General features: G+C 40.8%; 1 protein-coding gene across 4 annotated transcripts in view; it reads right to left on the reverse strand.

Annotated features, from left to right (window-relative positions):
• anks1b (ankyrin repeat and sterile alpha motif domain containing 1B) overlaps window positions 1–21,080 on the reverse strand; it is a 236,775-nt gene that overhangs the window by 44,550 nt on the left and 171,145 nt on the right. For all 4 annotated transcript variants that reach the window (XM_042403120.1, XM_042403118.1, XM_042403116.1 and 1 more), the window contains exons 14-19: window positions 19,564–20,228; window positions 18,646–18,768; window positions 15,579–15,648; window positions 12,862–12,968; window positions 3,308–3,406; window positions 1,570–1,722 (exon numbers count right to left, since the gene is read on the reverse strand). In XM_042403120.1, coding sequence (XP_042259054.1) covers window positions 1,570–1,722; window positions 3,308–3,406; window positions 12,862–12,968; window positions 15,579–15,648; window positions 18,646–18,768; window positions 19,564–20,228 — 1,217 coding nt within the window. The remainder of the gene's footprint in view (window positions 1–1,569; window positions 1,723–3,307; window positions 3,407–12,861; window positions 12,969–15,578; window positions 15,649–18,645; window positions 18,769–19,563; window positions 20,229–21,080) is intronic.

The raw sequence follows: 21,080 nt of genomic DNA on the forward strand, positions 1-21,080 counted from the left end.
CATGCATTCACACTTTCTCTGTCTCACATATGCATCCAGAAACACATACCCATACACACAGTGAAGCGCAGCATGTGGGCGGTATCCCCAGCGCTGTGAAACATCTTGCATCCCACATGCTTATATAACTCCCTCTCCACCTCCTCCAGCTGATCACTCATCACTTTATCACTTTATCATCCGCTGGGTAGGAAAAACACCCCTTTCTCTCTCTCTGTCTCTCTCTACTCTCTCTCTCTCTCTCATTGAAATCAGCCAGACAGGCGCCCTCTGCAATCGAGCATGATTTTGTTACACTCTGAGCATCAAAGGAGCACATCACTCCGATGAGATCAGGCTGCAGCAAATCCCATCTCTAGTGCAGATTTTATGTTGTTAAAAATTGAATCATAAACCTGCAATACTTGTGACAACATGCGAGCTAAAATGTCAAACCTTGTTATCATCAACCATGAGTGATATTTACAGAAAGAGAGAGAATTCAATCAGGTTGAAAACTGCTATTTACTCTTTATTACTGCAAATTTCAAACCACAAACTAGTACAGCAAAAGCTCTTCTGACACACGCACACACAAAAAAAATGCAGTTAAGTAATGATGTAACAGCAAAAATAAACCTCCTTCATGTTTGTATTCCCTACACGCATTGCACAGTAATGAGAAGAAAAGCCTGATGGGCATTCTGCACGATATGGCCTCGGCATCCTTCCCACAGAGGGAACTCTCACATCGCCTTTCGCCTTGGTTTGGATACAAAGGACAAAGATCATACGTATACTGATGTATGGGTCGGTAGTGCAATATGTTGAGTAGGAGATATGAATTCACTCCATCATGAAGGTGAAAGATGAGGACACCAACCAACGAGCATTCACAGCTTCACGAAGCCCCGGCTTTTGACTGGCTGCCGCCCCGTTTTTTTCCATCGTAGGCAATCATTTAATCTATAAACATGTTTTCCTCTGCCTACAGATTGATTAATCTGTCTGTGTGAGGAAACGATTCGACTGTCACACGAATTCCCTCAAAGCAAGAGCTAACACTGTGTGTCGACACAAGAGGGATTACTAAGTTTGTATCAAGATAGCAGCACTTGAAAAAAAATAAGTTGTTTCACTCTAAAAGTGAAATCTGCATTGGCTCCTCCTAAAGATCTTTTAAACGAGTCACAAATATTTATAGTTTCACTTTTAGAAAAGGCTAAATATTTTTTTAGCAAACATAACTCAAACAGGAGTAAAATATGCATTTGTAGGGGGACTATTTTCAGCTGCGGATGAATACACATTTTGTGCACTAGTGAGTATTCACAGCAGCAGGATAGTGTTTGCAGCAGTGTGATTCATTGATGTGTTTTTTTGGACAACAATGGAGCTCTATGACAGAGGAATATGATATATCTGACTGTGACTGCACAGACAATACTCCTCAGTAGGATCATTTCATTGCTGGTTTTGGTCTTTTTATGGTAATTGTTGACAACGATATAATATTTCAAGCCTTATCCTTTACCGCAGATATTTTTTCAGCAGTGTAGACAGGAAGAAGGAAAAGAAAATAAGACTCACATTAATGAGCTCAATCTCCCAGATCTTCTTGACCAGCTCCATGGAGGTGTAACCGTTGATGAGGAAAGACTTGGTATAGTCGCCGAGCTCCAGCGACTCCAACCACTCTGCCACCGACGTGGGGTTGTTGCCATCGTAACCGACAGGCCGCACCTTCAGTACAGACGGGAAGGAGAGAGTTCTGTATTTTTAACTGCTTATTATTTATCTGCATTTCTTTCAAAGACTTAAAAGTATTTCCCCAAATCCCAAATGATATGTTGCATGATATTTATTTGTTCTTCTTTCTCCATAAATATACTCATAGTGTGAGCAAACATTCGATTTGTTTTGCTGTTTTTCTGCCCATATGGTACACCACTTTTGACCTGGAGCTTTGAATCAACGAACAGCTGGTATCCAAATGATACACTCTGTACATATGCCAACTATAATACAGCCTACATTCCTATTTCTTACATAACGCTACAGCTGCATACATTCTATTTATACTCTATTTAATTAATTTTCTCAATTTTCTTTCCATATTCTGCTGCAACAGCCTGAATTCTACATGGTGATCATTAAAGATTCATGTTAAATACCTTCCCCAGTTCAGCAGGGATCAGTAGGAAAGAGGTGGGGAAGCTACAGATACTGAGCTAATGCTGCTCATACTACTGCTTCTCATACTTCAGCAGCACAAACAAGTATACACAAGCCTAACTTTTGGGAAAGGGCAGAACGGGACGCCAACAGCAGGGTGTTATTGCCTTGGGTGAGCTACTTCGTGTGTAGTCGATAATTAATAATTCATTCACTTTTATTTTGACAGTTAAAAGCAGCTTCAGAGAGTTAACGGAGCTTCAAATCCTACACCCTCCACCTGAAGGGGAGTGTTTGCTCATGTATGTCAACGCATATATATGAGTTGGAAATGACAAGCGGGCAGACAAAAATTTAAAGATACAGTGTTTTTGGAAAGTTTAGTGGAGATGAGAGGAGGAAAAAGCTGACTGGAGATCAAAGTTTTCTGGGTGTCTCTATGAAACCTGCTTATCTCTGAGCTCAGAGTCTATCCTCTCTACTGAGACTCTTTTTTTTTTGGCTCTCTCTCTCCATACAGTCCCACACCTTTGATCTTACTTCCTGTCTCATTGCACACAAAAGTATTTGACCCTTGTAACATACCCAAACTTTCCCATCCAAGTGTTTTTTATTCCAATATTGTATTATTCCAATACTGATCATTCTGACCCTTTTAGAGTATTTTTTTTTTTAATCGAGGGACTGAGCAGAAGCCCTTTTCCGACGTTCAAAGTGTTCGTCTACTGCTAAATGTATGAATTTGTGTGTGTGATTTTTACAGATGCAGGACAGCGTGGATTTAGCGGTTTCATGCGTCATTTAAGTTGATGTGGTTTGGAAGCTGTGATCTACAGTAATGTAGCTCAGTACATCTCCTCCTTGAATTCCCCAACTCCTTCCTTGGCGGCTTGTGCAAGTATTCAACATAACATGCAGAGAGAAACTCAACCACCCACAGAGTGTGAGTTATATCACACAGGAATACAGATGGAGCAGGAGATTTGTTGAGTTTTATACTACACGAATGAGATTGGCTGCAGCTGCGAGTGAAAAAATTGACCATGAATGTATGTAATTTGCATGAGTCTGACACTCCACAGATTAGGAAGCTCAGTCTTTGTGAATGTCTACTCTACTGTAATTTGATTGTGTGATTAGCTGCAGTACTGACCCTGGGCAGCAGCCGTATGGCCTGCAGGAGGCGTTGTCTGTGGGCCGAGTTGAGGATCCCAATTTCCAGCAGGTCCTGGTCCTCCACCACATTGCTACCCTGCAGAGCAACAAAACAACAGTAAATGTTAACAATCATGTAGCATTTCTCCACCCAAAGCTGACAATGCAACAGGTGTCTGCATGGCTGCACATGCTGTAACGCAACTTTTATAGGAATTCTCTTGTAGAATTGAAATACAGTATCGATATTTAGCTTTCATGTTGTCACAAAGACAAAACACACCAACAGATGCAGTCAGCCTTTCTTCTGATGCACAGGTTTGTGATATCAGCAACTTATTTCAAAAGATCATGCAAGTGTTTTTGCAAGTTTTAACGCTTTAACTACAAATCATGAGTACTTTGCAGCTGCACACGTTTAGACATTGTTTTCCATATGGTATGAAAATGTATTTGCAGACTCTTGAAGCTTGAAATCTGTATTATAATCCAGTATCATTGCATAGAAATGTACTTTATGTGCAGAATGATTTTAAAACAGCACTGTGTTACCTTATAACGATAATATCAATTCATAAGGTTCACTTAGATGGATTACAAAACATTTTATATTGTACAGAAAGGAATACAAACTAATGGCAGTGTTGAACAGTGAACAGCTGCATGGTTATGCAAAATGTTTACATGTGATGTAAAGTTATATGTGAGTGGTAGTAAACAGGTTAAAATATGCAAAACCACGGGTATGGTCAGTGAACGTTAACATTATTGCTGCCAGGGGACCAATAAAACCATCCTGATGTTTTTTTATCCCCAAATAACATTGAAAGTATTTGTTTGCCATTTAAGTGTGGCGTTCAAAATGCATTATTCAAATTTGCAAATTGTGGGTGTAATATTCATTAAAAGACAAATTTGATTGTACAAGAACATGACAATGTTTTGACAACAAATTGACTTTCTCAGGTGATGGAAATATTGTCATGTAGAATTAAAGAAGAACTGTGTGTGCCTCCTGATGATTGGCTGGATATTACTAACACACATCAGTGAACTCATACCACTGGTTATTGTATAGTTACTGTGGAGTCCTTACACTAATTGTATACTTAGGTAGCACCTGTGTGAATAGTGCTGCATATCAGTAACATCTCTAGTGTGTTTGATCAAATGATTAAGGCAACAAAGACAACAATCTGAGGAACAACATAGAGGAAATGAGTTAGAAATGATAAAAGTAATGAAACATCAGCTGCAAAGCTACAATCAACAGAATGAGGCAGACAGTATGTTTGTATTTAAGAGTCTGGCACACAAACACATTAGCCTTTATGGGTATCATACAGTTTCACCTTTAAATAATCCAATGGGAAACCTTAAGAGACCTATCAGTCATCCCCCCCCTCCAGAGAGACAGAGAGAGGGAGTCTTCATGCAGATGGATAATTAGAGGAAAAGGAGGAACGCAGGGAGGGATGGGAGGAGATGTGGTGTGTTTGTTGACAGCTGGGAGAAAGGCCAACTCAACCAGAGATACCATCAAAAATAGGGTCGTTTAACAGACGAGAAAAGTAAAGCAAGGTTATCAACAAAATGATGGTAAAGAAATAGAAAGAGTAGAGGGATTGTGTGACTAGCCTGGAGATAGTCTCACAGGCTCATCCATACACACACTCTGGTATAGGATTGAGGGATTACACTTGTCAGACCCTCTACATCTCCTTCCTGTCAAAACTAACAGTGATAAACACCCAACAGACAAGGAAAAAAAAGCAAGCAAGTAGATACCCATCTGCTTTTTCCTTTCTTCATTTCACCGTTGTCCAGAGGTTGACTCTGAGGATCATTGTGCCCTCTAAAAAGGACATTCTGCTCCAAGGCTGTGACATTTTAATTCTAGGCAGGAGATAGCTGTCGTTTAGTGTTCCCCCTCACGATCCTGAAGAACACTCGCCAGAGAAATCTCTGCTCGGGTGGCTTTACTTTTGAGACTACAGATCTGCTGCAAGCAATAGGCCAACATACTTAATAGTTCTCTTGAATTTTCTAAATCTTCTATGTGATAGAAAGAAATGTAAAATATCTACAATTACAGTGTATCATTCAGCTGGGGATTTACAGGAAAGATATTACAGACTGAATATTCAACTATGTAGTCTTTTAATGTACATTTTTATGCAGGAATTCCTATTATTTCACTCTGTGTCCTGCATCTGCCGATTGTATCTGCTTGCATTTTCCAATACATCTCCATAAGAGGAGAGATGTTATCTTGGCTGATGATTATTATCACATTTTTACATTTTACCTAAAATGCTTTGAACAGGCCCAGTATACAAACTGGTTAAGATTTGGAAGAAGAAGAAAAGTGGAGGGAAATGTCCATTTATTCAGGGAATGTGGACTTAAAATGTTTAACTCTTCTATAAGTAGTTTGTCTTGACAGTACAGCACAGTCAGACAACTTCATGGAGCAACCCAGAGGTCGTGTGGTACAAAAAAAAAACACTGGTGTGGAAATCTAAGCACATTAATTAAAAAAATAACCATACACTCAATTTAGCAATCTGTGCGCTTGGAACAATAAGCCATACGAACAGATTAATAAAGCATGTGAGTCGATTGCTAAACTGAGCGCATAGTTTAAGGGAATTGTGAAGCCAGACATCCAGAATATGGATCTGGTGCTCAGAATAGAAGTGGGGTATTATAATTCTGTCAAAAAAAAATAACATTGAAGTAATGTAATGCACTATTTAATTGTCATACCAGCTAAATAAAATCGCAGACTAATAACTGTTGTTATAACTACTATAATATACTGTAGAAGAAGAAGAGTGCTAGCTAGCAAACATGGATTTAACAATGTAGGTTTAAAAATACTATTGAAGATCAGCTTTGCAAACGTTTTAGGAGGCAGTAAATTAATTCAACACATTTGTCAGGCAAGGATACACAACACTGCATTTACAAGACTAGAGATAAACAAGTCACAGCTTATTAGCCATTGTATAATACCACTGTCACTGATGAAGCACCAATTATAATTCAAAAGACCTTGCCAGGCTACGTCTTTATCCTCATATATAAATTAAGCATTGACAATCAACTGGGACTTACAGTGTCTTATAAACAGCTCTGAATGGCTTATGTTTTATGTGCAACATACTGGACACTTGGAAAAGCTCTTCTCATTGTTTTTATAATCTGTTTTTATTTATTGTGTATAAAGAAATAATGTTACCTTTTCCCTTTCTACTATCTAACCCACCTGTGTTTATTATGGATGTCATAAGTCCATATTGGAAGTTCAGTTTATTAATCTGTGTGCACAGATTTATTAATTTGTACTCTCAGTTAATTTCACCAGTGGGTTCCCTAAACTTTGCCTTGATGAATGGAAGTTTAAAAAGTCAACAAACTTTGAGCAAAAAAAAAGAAAAAGGCCCTGAGCAAGTGAGTGATGTTGCTGCAGGCTTATTAGTAAAACTTTGTCTCCGGGGCTCCACTAGTCTGTCCCAGTACTGACTACAAAACCTGAGGCGGCAGCAGCTGATTGGACTCATCCTGCGGCTAAACTTAATTCTTTTCACATTCTCCTCACCGACTTGTACACCGGGACCTCTGTGAGAAGAACGCAGTTCATAGATCAGCTCCCAGGCTGATTAATAGAGTGCAGAGCAGAGTTACCATGCCACAACTTCACAGACGAGTAATGACTCTCAAAGTCAGTGCAGAGTAGATTGTGGGGGGGGGGGTTTCAAAGGCATGACTAATTGCTCCCTGTTGGGCTCCTGATAGAAAGAGATGGAGTTCCTAAATGTGTGTTCTTTTCTCTCTGCAAACCCTTTTTTTGTCCAGTTTCCATTTCTGTCTTATTATGTTTGCCCCAAATCTGCCATTCTCAAATGCGCATGATGGATCAGTAGAATTAGGATAAATGAGACAGTAATAATAATAAGAAGAATTCATTCACTTCCCCCTATTTACTTGACAGCTTATATTGTGTATTTTGTTTGCTGGAAGTACACACAGTTATTGTATCATGCATATGGATGATAAATTCCTCAACACTTGCTATGCTTCACTGGTATGAACACTAACAATGCAAGATGCTGCCGGTGAAAGGTGTTTAGCATCCGTAGCGTTGATACAGTTGCCGTGGCCTGTGGTTAGCTTGTGATACTTGGACCACACAGCTTAACAAAAGCACCACAGTGGGTCATAAACGCTCTGAACGCAGAAATTAAAATTCATGCACAACATCCGGGGGTTAGAGACGAGAATAGAGATGGAGCTAAAAAGTGATATTCAGTAATGGTAGCGGAGGACATTATCAGCGCCAACAGGCTTAGTCAAGTCCTACAAGTCATGCTCCACCTATTGTATCTCTTCATGCCTGTGTTCATCCCTTTGGCTTTTTTCCTCTCATTTCTTTGCTGTTCCCCGTTGCTCTGCTATCAAAGAAGCTGTCCTCTTTTCTCATTATATTGTTGCCTCTCTCACTTACTATTCAGACCATCTCCTCCCCGTCCTCACTTGCACTTTTAGTCAATAATTTAAAATTCATTTCGGTTTCTTTACAAACCTGTTGGCGTTCGACTGATCTTTTTTTTTTTTTTTTTGCATATGTGAAGAGGCAGTTCCTCTTAAAGCAGGAGCCTCCAAATCGGTGGCAGTTTGATATTCATAAGAATTTCTCTTTCAGAATAATACATTTCTTTATGAGGAGGATTAGAGGGGCCGCCTTTGAACGAACAAAATATGGATATTGACATGTATGTTTAATTTATAATATTGTTGTTGCAAAAAGCCTGGAAGACGGAGGAAACAGCTAGCTCATCTCTCCAAAGTTCAAAACAGACAGGGGGAATAATCATGATAAAAAATATACATGTCTCCCTTTAGAGTCCTTTCTTCCTTTTACAGAAATCCAAAGGACCAAAGCTGTGGCGTTAAAAAAATTGCAATTTAATTTCATTGGTCTTTGAGGCACACTGAACACGGATGATGAAATCTCTTTATATCAATCTACTCTCTTTGTTCAGCTCCGCTCTGTCTGCTCTCTCTTTCTCACTTACTGTACATTATACATGTACGTACAGTCATTCAGAAAGGCTGTGATTAGACTCCATCCACTGCCCCTTCATATTAAATGCTGTCTCCATAACAACGGCTCCACCTCTTTGCCACTTGTCCATCAATCTAACTGCTCTTGTCCTCTACTGGCTGGTTAAGGTGACAAGACACACCCACTCTAAATGGCCCCCATTAGTGGTAAATGGTAATGGTAGATTGGACTGGACTGTGTTTATGTGCGTGTTCATCCCAGCACACTACGTGGTGCCTTTTTGCTGTCATACGCCGATATGGATCAGACTCGGGGTCAAATTCATTTGCAAACCAATCAGTACTACAGATGAACTTGAACCGGCCTTGAAGTAAAAAAAAAAAAAAAAAAAAATTGCTTTTATTTTCATTTGTCTTTTCCATTTAACTTGATTTCCCATACTGAGTGGTGCTGAAATTAATTTGACCCAAAGCTCTCCTTGGAAGGATCCAAAGCCAACAATAAAAAGGGAATGCTGCATACCAATACCAATGAAATCCCAGAAGCCTGAGCCTCAACTGCATTAATATCAATTTGTGGTAGACAGTGAGTTTTCCCAAGGTCGAAAAACATTAACTGTCCTCTCGCTTACAACAAAAAGAGGTGGAAACTACTAACTAAGCAAGACGGACGCCAGAAAAACTTTAAACAGAGAGAGCCACACTCGCAAAAGGGACTTTGAAGTCATCGTGATGGTTCCAAGGCTGTTTCATCTCAGCTCTTTACAATACTAATTGTATCTAAAGGCATTTCAGAGGAGACGACTGAGCTTTTGAGAAACTTTTTTTTTTTTTTTTTTTTTTGGGACGAGGGGCAGGACCAGGAAAGCAGAGAATCCCCAAGTCTCTCAGAAGTACTGCCAAAACCTGTCACATCTATAAATGAGGTGCAAATGAGAGTAAAATACGTTGGTACACTGTTATGATGGCATGTGGGTGTTTGAGTGTGTTGCCAGTATAAGAGGAAAAGGGTGTAAATGAATGGAGGGTTCACCTGGGGACATTTCTAATGGAGACATTTTTTGAGCTGAAGAAACACTGATTATGTGAAGAGGGGATGTGTGACGTTAACGGTTGCTGCAATCAACACTCTTCTTCATGAACTCGCCTACCGCTGCAGAAACATAGATATGATGTATATACACAGCAAACATCAAAAAGGTTTTTCTAAGACTTCCACAAAATGTGTGTTTTTAGGAGAGGTTAGGGTTACCATGCTCTATCACCAAAGGTTTTTGGGCTATTTCACCAGTGTGTTGTCTAAAGTAAAAGAATAGATCACCATAGATACAGTATAAAAAACAAAATAACCATCCATTATAATCTTTTTAAGAAGAAGATAGTAATGTTTAAACCACCCTGATGAAGGTGGTGCTGTTCTCAGTTGCTGCTTCAAATGGTTAATGGTAAATGGGCTGTATTTGTATAGCTCCTCTCTAGTTATCTGACCACTCAAAGCGCTTTTATACTACGAGTCACATTCACCCATTCACACACATACATACGCTGAATGGGTACAAGGGCTACCATGCAAGGTCCCAAACCTGCCCATCAGAGGGAGTCTAATCATTCACACGCATTCATACACTGATGGCACAGCCAACAGGAGCAATTTGGGGTTCAGTATCTTGCCCGAGGACACTTTGACATGCGGACTGGAGGAGTCGGGAATCGAACTGCTGATCTTTCAATTAGTGGATGACCCGCTCTACCCCCTGAGCCACAGTCGCCCCCACTCCAAGTCACTTGTCTTTCAGTTTTGGCATCACTCCTTTAGTATGGACATGGTGTTGACACTTTAGGCAAAAGTGTAAATGTATAGCACTAGAGCTGCCACTAACAATTATTTTCTCAATTAATCGATGAATTGTTTCGTCTATTAAATGTCAGAAAATAGCAAGAAACACCTTTTATAACTTCTTAGAGCCAATGGTGACATCTTCAATGTCTTGTTTTGTCTGATCAACAGTCCAAAGTCCAGAGATATTCAATTTACTGTCACGTATGACATAGAAAGCTTCAGATCCCTTCAGATTTGAGAAGCTTCAACCAACAAATGTTTGGCATTTTTGCTTAAAAATGACTAAAACGATTATTTAATTATCCAGATAGTTGCCAACAGACTTTCTGTCAATCGACCAATCGCTGCAGGTGTCCACTTTGTTGCAACCTTATACTTCCTGATTTAGGAATGAAAAAACCTATTTTATGAACTAATCTTACATCGCACAGCTTATGGGAAGATGACATACTGTCATTTACCTCAATACTTTATTTAACATGCTGTAATCTATCTCTAAAAAGGGATAAGTAACATTTACTGGATGCTGGTGGCATTACCAGACACTCTAACAACAACTCAACAGTAACTCTTTCTCACTTTAGCAGTAATTACGGTAGCTTTTCCATTCAATGTGCACAGTATATTACTTCCTGTTTAATGTTTTCTTTGCTTGTATTATTTACTTCGCTTATGTATATGCTCTGCCAACATGTTTTCTATCAAAACATTTAGCCAATAAAGCTTTAATTAATAAAACCTACTTGACATACACAAAAGGAAAATAAGGGAGAAGAAAAAGAGGACAGTACAGAAATGTACAAAAGGAAAGCCACGAGGAGGATGAGTGTGTCATTGACACTTGCACAACTAATGACAGCTTTCAGTCTGCTCCAAAGGCAACTAATAAATTTGTATTAAATACTTGAGGATGCTTGTGAAGTGTGAGCAAACATACAGAAACACACTGACCACGTGTGGGAGATACACACAGAGAAAGAAACAAGAGAAATTCTGTGATTTCCTCCTGTTGCCAGGGTAACCAAAGGAACAAATGCAGGTCACACTGAGTGGAGGACTGGGACGCATAAACACACACACACACACACACACACACACACACACACACACACACACACACACACACACACACACACACATACACATAAACACACATACAGATGCCTACATACAGTGTTTATTCACTAAATGTCAAGAAAGAGCATCTTTTACAGTAGCTGTCTTTTCTACAGGATGTCAGATGAATATAGAGCTGAAACGATCGGTTGGTTAGTTAAGATAGAAAATTAACTACTTTTATAATCAAATAATAATTTGAATCATTTTTTGTGCAAAAGCTGCAAACCTTCTCTGGTTCTAGATCCTCAAATGTGAGGATTTTCTGCTTTTGTCTGTTTTATATCATTGTAAATTGAATATCATGCAATTTAATGACGTCACTTCAGCCTCGGAAATGATCATTAGTTGCAGCCTTGTATGAATACATTTTACTAAAGTAAAGCCTGATCTCAACACAAAAAAAATGAAGTACTGTAATGTGAAAACCTCATAAGTGAAACAACTTGTGAGTTCATTTCAAACAGCTGACTTGTAAGAAATACATTTCTTCACTACTGGTTGGTTAAATTCTCCAATACTGCTGCTACTTTGCTTTTAAGTCATTATGATAAACCCCAAAGCATAATTCTGTTTGGTCTTCAAAAGTTGCCATTTTGGAGATATGAGGTTTTTACCCAAAAGCGACAATCCGCAACTCAGATAAAGTCATCCAGTCAGCATCCTTCTGCTTTGCCTCTCGTCTTTCTGCCTCTGCTGCAGTTTCTGTAGATTTGGCTTCATTGCCTCTTTTCCGCTTTCCCTCTTATTATCCTCATTCCTACTTTATTGTTCACACACCCTCTCTTCCTGTGAATATCAGTCTCACTAACACTGAGAAAATCAGTCTCACTGTAACACACACACGCACACACCCACATTAAAAGTGTTTATGAATGCGAAATGTTCTGGTGACTTTTGCTTTCCTACGTCACCGGAGTTGAAAGGACTATCGGATGAAACAGAGGAGAAGATCAGGTTGCATCCTGACCCCGCAGGCTACAGGTGGTTGCACGGTATTTCTACGTGCGTGCATGCACAAGTGAACAAGCGTGATTTCAACAAGCATCTTCGGTGCAGTATGAGCATGTATGTCTGCAGCTTCGTGGTGGAGCTGGATTTTTTTTTTTTGCTGTGGTGGAGATGTGGCGTAGGACTTTGTGCGTAGGAGGAGCTCACATGGCATCAGTGAGGAGAGGCAGTGATGATGGGAAGGAAGAATGAGAGAGAGAGAGAGATGGACAGAGAACATCATACAGAGAGGAGGAAATCCAATAATCGAAAGAGATCAGACTGAAGAATAAAAAAAACAACTTGTCAGGCTAATCGTTGCAAAGAAAATGATGAAGATGACGAGCTACACCTAGGGGTGTAGGAAGAACAGAGCGAGCTTACAGAGAGGAAGAGACAGTGAAAACACAAAAAAGAGCCAAAACAAGAGGGATAAAAAAAAGAAACCTGTTCCACGTCCTAAAACTCCCAACATCAACACATCTCCTACCCTCCTTCCTCTTTTCCCCACCACGCACACTTGTGAAAACACTTACCATGAACTGGACGTTGTCAAATCCATTGGCCAGCAGGTGGTTCTCGTACTGGACCAGCCCGATGGAGTCCAGCCATTGGCCCACGGACTGCAGCGGGCAGCGGGGACCTATGAGGGGGTGGAGGGGCAAACGCTTAAGTAGGGAGTAGCCGTCCACGCGGTAGCAGCGGCAGTCCGGCTGAGACAGCTGGCACTGCCACATCATGTTATGGCGGGCAAAGTGGCTGTCGAAGGAGCCCGCCATGCTTTTGAGGAGTCTTTTGGCAAGGCAGCAGGAGGGAAAATGAAGGGGAACGAGGGGAAATGGGGGGTCGGCAGGGTGGGAGTGGGGGTGGGGGGGGATGAAAAAGGTGAAGGAAAGGAGGAGGAGAGGGAGGAAGAGGAGGCTAGGCTAGAGGCATGGTGAGGATGGTTGGGGGGGTCAGCATGCAAGGGTGCAAGCGGGTAAAGGGTTGACTAGGGTTAAGGCAGCCAGATGCTGCTTTCTCTGAGTCCAGCCAGAGGGGGAAGATGAGAAAGGGTTGAAGAATGAAGTTGTATCCAGAAAAAGAGCTTCCGTCCTGGGGGTAAAATCCTGCCAGAGATGGGTTGTTCGATAAGACTGGAGGTATAGATCCGCAAGCAAGAGCGACTGACTGTCCGTGTGTGTGTGTGTGTGTTTGTAGCGCACAGCAGCCGCTTTCTTTTTCAGCTGTTGCGCTCGCTTGGCTGCTCCCCTGAGCGTGTGTGTGTGTGTGTATGCAAGTGTGTGTGTGTGTGTAAGAGAGATAGAGAGAGAGAGAGAAAGAGCGAGAGCTGCCTGTGCTGTAGATTTCTCTTTATCAAGTACTCCCACTCTCATCTGTATGCTTCTGCAGCCTCCTCTCTCTCTCTCTCTCTCTCTCTCACTCTCTCATTTTTCTGAGCGCTCCTTTCCTCCCTCGTCTCCTCTCTCTCTCTCTCTCTGCCTCGCTCCCTCGCTCACTTTCCTCTGTCTACCTCCTGTCTCTATCTTCTCTCAGGGTGTCGATCGTCACCCTGCTCTCTCTGCCTCTCTACATATATCTGGCTCGCTCTGCTGATAATAGCCATCACAACAGCTCCAGTGTCTTTGTCTGCATGCCATGCTCCCTCCCTCCCTCCCACTCACACTCCACACACAGTGTATGCATGCATCCGTATCTATATGTACGTGTTTGTGTATGTGTGTGTGTGGTGTGTGTGCTGTGCTGTGGTGTGGTGTGGCTATGTGTGCGTTGGTGGAGGGGAGAGCTGGTTTGGCACAAACAGGATTTCTCCCCGTGGTAACCATGGTTAGCAGAGGCTTTGCATTCACAGATGAAAAGAGAGAGAGAAAGCGTGGGGAGGGGATCGGGAGGTGGAGGATGGGGGGAATTAACAGAGGTAGAGGTGGATGAAGGCAGTAAATAGAGATGAGTAGAGGAGGATTAAACGTATGCAGGTAAAAAAAACAAAAAAAAACAGGGATTGATGTGTACAAGAATGTCAAGATATACCTTATTTTTACTCAAAGATACCCACACACACTCTTCCAAACTTACAGTTTATTATAACTTGTATCTTATTTTTGTAGGTTTGGCAATCATTCCTATTGTTAATCATTTTATTGTACTCATCAAGTTAATTATAGAGATTTGGGGAACATGACTACAACATGTGCTACGACCAACAATTATTTTCATGACCGATAAATTCATAGATTATTTACTGGATTAATTGTTTGGTCTATAAAATGTCAGAAACTAAATGCCCAAGTTGACATATTTAAATGTCTTGTTTTGTGTGACCAGCAGTCTAAAACACACACATATTCAATTTACAAAGATATTAAAGAGAAAAGCAGCAACTGCTCACATCTGAGTAGCTTGAACCAGATGATTTGGGGGGGGGGGGGTTGCATGAAAAATTAAACTTAAATGATTAATTTATTATCAAAATTGTTACTCATTAATTTTCTGTTAATCTACTATTTGATTAATTAACTACTTGCTTCAGATCAGCTACAACAAAATCAGACAGGGCATGAAAGTATATTTTTTCTTATATATACTTATATTTTTCTATTGCTTTTTTTTGTTTGTTTTGTTTTTTTAAATTGACTTTTAGTTGCTAGTATGTGTCAAACTCCAAAACCTCTGAATCCTGTGATTCCCATAATGCATCTTGATAGTGTCTTTCATTAAATGGCTCATAAACAACTATGTCTTTCAAAAACCACACTCCAAAGCTTGTAATGCAGGTTAAAATCTGTTAAAAATTTTAAGTTCTTGTAACACCAAGCAGAGATATTACCCGATGACATCATCACTGGTTATTTTCTCAGGCTTTAGTAAGTTTTTTCCTGAGCCACAAATACCATATACAGGTTTTTTTTACAGGCTGAGAGCTTCCAGTGATGAGTATGACGAGTAAACAAGAGTTCTATGAATTCTTTCTGCCAAAGAGCTAATCCTCATGTGTAAAATTGGTTTAAACAAACTAAAGTGAAGTTGTTTGGCTAAACATATATAGCTAAACTGTTGGCTTATACACAAACTGTGTGATTGTTTGACTGCTCATTTGTCTGGTTATTGTGACGTCACCGTGTTCCCAAAACTACAAAAATCAGATAAATTGTGATAAACTGGGGATATGTTTTAGTAGGATTTACTCCATTAGCATGTATGGTTTCTCTCTCTTTCCTGAACACACACACTCACATAAACCTGCGTATTTTACCTGAGGCGTCATCCTTGATGTCCAATCCGCTGCTTATTCCTGCCCCAATAGAGCTCATAATCTTGTCGATCTGAACAAATGGGAGAGAGATGAGGAGAAGTTAGAGAGATGTAGAACGTGTGCAAGGGAAAATCATTTCCCGGTAATAAGGCTAACCCCTGTTTCTGGATTCAAGTGTCACATAACATGATCATTACGCCAGCCAGCGCGCCGAATGTCAGTCATTCCCGCCTGTGAATTGAAAAAGAATGAAGGAGCAGAGGGGGGGAGTAAGATGTGTTAGCAGGAAACACAAAGACAGAACAGAGCAGAGATGAAGGAAGAGGAAGACTGGTTTGGAGAGAGCTACAGCGGCGTCATTAGTGTCTGTCTGCTGGCTGTCGCCTGGTGATCCCTGACCCTGGACCCGCTGCTAATCACTGAATTATACGACCTGCACATCCATCCAACTGTCAAGATTGCTGGCTCATCACGGGTCACAGAAACCTGGCCCGTTTAAAAGGCGAGGTCTGACGAAGGCAAACACTGTTTACAAGCACACGGACCATGAAGGTGGCCTGATCTTTGGCACGAGACAAACAGGTAGCAAATTCTACATATGTCACTGAGCTCGAAGAATTAATTCATAAACATCTATCGAGTATAAAGAGTCAAAAAGCTAAACTGTCAGTGTAAATTAGTAAAGAAAATATGACAAGGGTGATTGAAAGCTGCACTTTTAATATTAATAAGCACCAGACTCTGCAGTTCCACTCAGCCATACAGAGCATTATAACTCTTTAAGCTCATTGTTTTGGTTAATTGGCTGTTTTGGTTCAGTCTTATGACTCATCAGCCCTGTTTTTCAGCCAAAAAGCTTTCATAAATCCACTGTATACTACCTGCCCAGCACCAGATGACAGACAGACTAAACATCCTGTAGTGGAGCATTTAGCAGATATTTTTCTCAGGACTTGGTGGAATGAATATTTGCCTTATATTCATTATCGGGGGGACACAAATATAACTCCAAATGTGGATTATGCTCTTTGTCTACTGGATGTCTGCTGGACATTGACCATAAAAAGGTGATAATATGTCAATGTCGTACACTATTTTTATGCTACTACCAAGTGGGAAGGAAAAAAATAATTGATGCTACTTTACAGCAACCATTTTAGTTATAGTTTCTTATAGCTGGGGCCTATTTTCATAGTTTTGTCCATAATTTCTATTGATTATGATAACACTGCACTCAACAAAGTAATTTAAATCTGGAAAGACAGTAACATTGCAACGAGGAAGTCAGACGGGGCAAGAAACACGAACAGTCGGAAGATCAGACGTTTTTTTAAATAAGTTCTGCCGTTTTAGTCGGAGTTATAACCGAAGGGAAACACACCCAAAATCTCAGTAATAATCCATCACTGCAGAAGAAAACTGCGTGCAGGGACAACTCTGCTAAGTATGGTAGGTTAAAATTAGTCTGTAAACTATGATGAATGTTTACAAGGGACGGTTGGGTAATAATTTTCCTGTTTGCCTTTGTTTTCTCCAACTAAATTAGGAAAACCTGGGCGTTTGTTTAAACTTGTCTGATTGTCTGAACGCTCAAATTCCTTCTTTGTACAGCTTCATATTCTCAGATCTTAGTTATAAGTACAATGTTATCATTAATAGAAAAAAAATGGACAAAACTTTGAAAATAATATAAACCCAATTATCTTGTATCCAGCTTTAGTTTCATAGATTAAACACCTCTTTTGTGGAACAAAAAGTCTTTCTGAATGACTACAGTAGTAACATTTAACTACAAGCTATTAATTACCTCCCAAATAACCACAATCTCAACACTTCAGCAATTTTTTCAAGGTAAAACCAGATTAAAGCACAAATTTGTAACATACACTGAGCTACCTCTTTAAACCAGCAGTACTAATGAGTATAGATATCTTGAGATCACTGACTGTTGTGGGGCATCCCTTGTGACTCGTCTCTTGCTATTAATGCAACTCTTTCTTGAGCATATGCTGCAAATAGAGCAACTTTGTTATTTCTTTCCTCTGAAATCCCCATACATCACTCCGCAATTTCCCTGAAGCCATCTTATCTCATCCTCCCCGTAGTATGCAATTAAACAGGAAAGGTCACCTTAATTGCTGAGAATTATGGGAAATTCCATATGGTAATTCATCACCATCAGCAAGTTATGAGCTGCGTTGAGGAATTAATGAACGTGTACATGCAAATGTGGACAGGCATGCATAAATGTACTTTCACTGACATGCATTAGCATTATTTTAAAAATAGAAAGACTAATTAAGTCATCCTCGTAATTATGTGTGATGGGACATACTGTACGTTTTCCTCCGAAGAAGCGGTGTGAAAAATGATTCTTTGTTTACACACGCTAGCGAGAGGGTGTATGTACGCGTAAGCATCGGTTTGTAAAAGGGTGTTTTGTCTGTGAGCGATGAGCAGTGAGCAGAAGCTAATGTGTCTGTGACCCCGAGTGTTTATAAAGGGGCGAGATCCAACAGTGGTGTCCAGTCAATGGATCACATCTGTGTCAGAGACCCTTTAATATCGAATAAGCCCCGGGCATAAACACACCAAGACCAAAACACACAGCACCCTCGACCTTCACTCTCTACCTTCCATAACAGAACCTGCTTTCTCTCTGATATCTTCCTTGAGTCTTCCCTGCAGCTCCAGTGCTGGTTACAAGAAGAAAATCAATGCTGGAGCATGTTAAATTAGCACTCGGGTTCATTCTGCATCGTAGTAGCCGGGTGCATTTCAAAAGGGAGGAAAAATTGAAGCAGGTTTCTTGCTGTGGGTGCAGAGGTTTCGACAGTCTCCTGCAGAAACAGCTCACTTTAAAAAGCATGCTGGTTTTAATCATTATTATTCCAGAAATACATGTAGTGTCACAGTATACTGACTGAGTAACCTGACTGGTGAAAAGATGACACATTTACCTCTTGCTATCTGTAAAATTGGCCACTTTTCTCCTTCTTGAATATCTAGATTCATCCTAAATGTCTGGTAATAAGCTGTAAAAGGCAAGAAAAAAACCTCCTCTTACCTCTTCCCACTCAGCAGTGAAGGAGGGAGTTCTCTCCAGTCTTCCCCCTGGACTGGCACCTTCTCCTGGGCTCGGACTTCCAGGCCCCTGGCCCCGAGATCCAGACCCCCAACTGTGCTCCTCCTGGACAAGACAAAAACCAACCATTTCGTTTTCAGGCATGAATAAATTACAGACAATTAGATACAAAGGTTGCAACGTTTCAACCTTAAAAATGCCAACAACTGAGTGCTAAAAACTGTTTAGAGAATAACCAAGTCCGTTCAGTGCTCATCAAAGTTTGATCCATAATGAAACATTTTTCATCAAACAGACTATGTACTTAGCTTTATGATTTATTTACTATATATTAAAGAAGTCTCATGAAATGTGCTGCACAACGGGGAGCACTGTGGCCCAGATTAGTGAGTTATCTAATTGGTTGGACTGGTTTCTAAACTGGTTTCTGAAGTCACACTGCATGATACAGCAAGATGCAAACTACCTCCATGACTGCATAATTGATACAACTGAATATTTACAATATCTGATAAGATCTTGGCGCTGACATAAACTTTTATGAAAAGAGAAACTTTCAACAAAAGAGACTTTTTATGTTATCCTTTGGCTCTTACATAAACGTCTCAGAAGAGATGTCCATGTCAGAGAAAAAAGACTGCGTTAAAGTTTTAACTCCCCCTCGCTGGGCTTTATTTTATAAATCATGCTCTTGTCGATGCTTTGATTGCACACAGATTTAGTCTTTCTTTGACATTTTTACTTTTGACATTTATTTTATTTGATAGTTGAAAGTGCAAAGAGAGACACATGGGTAGAGAGAGAAGGGTATGACATGCAATAAAAGGTCTGCGGCTGGAATTAAACCACGCACATATTATATGTTGTATAATAAAATCTTAACAGAGAGAAACAACATACCTGTATGGGAGACACGGCTACTAGGTTAGAATCAGACTTGGACAGAGACTTGGACAGCTGCAGGTCCAACACACTGCGGGGCATAGACCTCATCCTCCCCAGGGTGCAAGCCCTCTCTTCGTAGCCAGCACCCAATGAACTGTCCTTGGTTGCACTTCCTGTCTGGATCCCCCGTAGCTCTGGTAGCTGTCCGTTTTGGCCAGAGGAGGAGTAGGAGGGTGGGCGGCCCAGTGTAGACCAGCCGCGTTGTGAATCCACCAGCTCGCGGTTCCGGGGTCGGGCCTGGTCCTGGTTGACCCTGGTGTGGAAGATAGTCCGGTACACCACCTGCGGCTTTTGGGCGTCGTTGGTGGTCCTCTGAGGCGACGACTCGCTCCCTGTCCTGGGGTAGACCTGAGTGGGTCCTCCTCCGATCACAATGCTGAACTCCGGGGTCTGCAGCAGGCTGCTCTGGACGTCCGGAGAGGCATATTTGCGAGGTTTGGGGCTGTAAAGATGGTAAGGCGTATCAGGGGTTTCACAAGCTGGGGACGACCCATGAAGGAGGCCTGCGAACTCCTCTGGGATGTGGCTCTTCCTGCGGTCGTCCAGCAGAGCGTTTGATGTGGAGGAAGAGCCGAGAGGAGGAGGAGGAGGAGGCGGGTCTCGCTGGTACGGCCCGTCGTCTGTGAAGAAGACAAACACACACAAAAAATGCATTTACTGATTAACATTAAATGATACAGATAAGCTATATGCACATGTGCTGGATTTGCATAAAACGGTCCTGTCACATCATACACACTAATGAATTTACTCTACCAAAGAAAAACAAGACAGATCAGAAATTTACACTCCCTGCACAAACAAAACACATAATTTTGGAGCAAAACGCTAAATAAACAACAGAACAGAGAGAGAGAGAGAGAGAGAGAAAGAGAGAGAGAGGCTAAAGAAAACAAATACAGCAAAACAACCAAAGCTGCAAATAAGAAGATAAGAGAGAGGCAATACATCTTCTGCTTCCCTGTAGAGAAGCTGTTTGTTTCTCCAAGGAGAAATAAAAGAAACTCCTGACTTGGATTTTAGACCTCTGCTCCTTCACTGTCTGGGTGTAAAAGTGTGTATGTGTGTGTCTGAACTTGTGCATGAATGCATGAACTCATCGGGACAGACTGTTTTTTTTTTTTTTTTTTTTTTTAGGGGGATGCTTTCAGAAGCCCACTCACTGTCTGTGTGCAGTCGGGTGAAAGAGAAGCCGGTGAAAGCTTCTTTTGATTCTCAGTAATAAAAGTGTGTAATTGTAGATGCATCTATGTGTGTGTGTGTCTCTGCTTGACTTCTCGTCTGTCAGTTTGTGTATGCTCATCTGCAAACACGTTACACCTGAGGTCATAAAAATTGTCTTGCATGTTAAAAAGATGTACTCATATTACACGATGCAAAATAGGAGAATTACTTTTATTATGCATTGCGCTCCACCAGAGCGGTTTCCACTTTCAAACCTGTAGTGATAAATCTTCTACAAGATTGTAGCA

Source organism: Thunnus maccoyii, chromosome 23 (assembly GCF_910596095.1).
Source record: "Thunnus maccoyii chromosome 23, fThuMac1.1, whole genome shotgun sequence".
Taxonomy (NCBI): Eukaryota; Metazoa; Chordata; class Actinopteri; order Scombriformes; family Scombridae; genus Thunnus; species Thunnus maccoyii.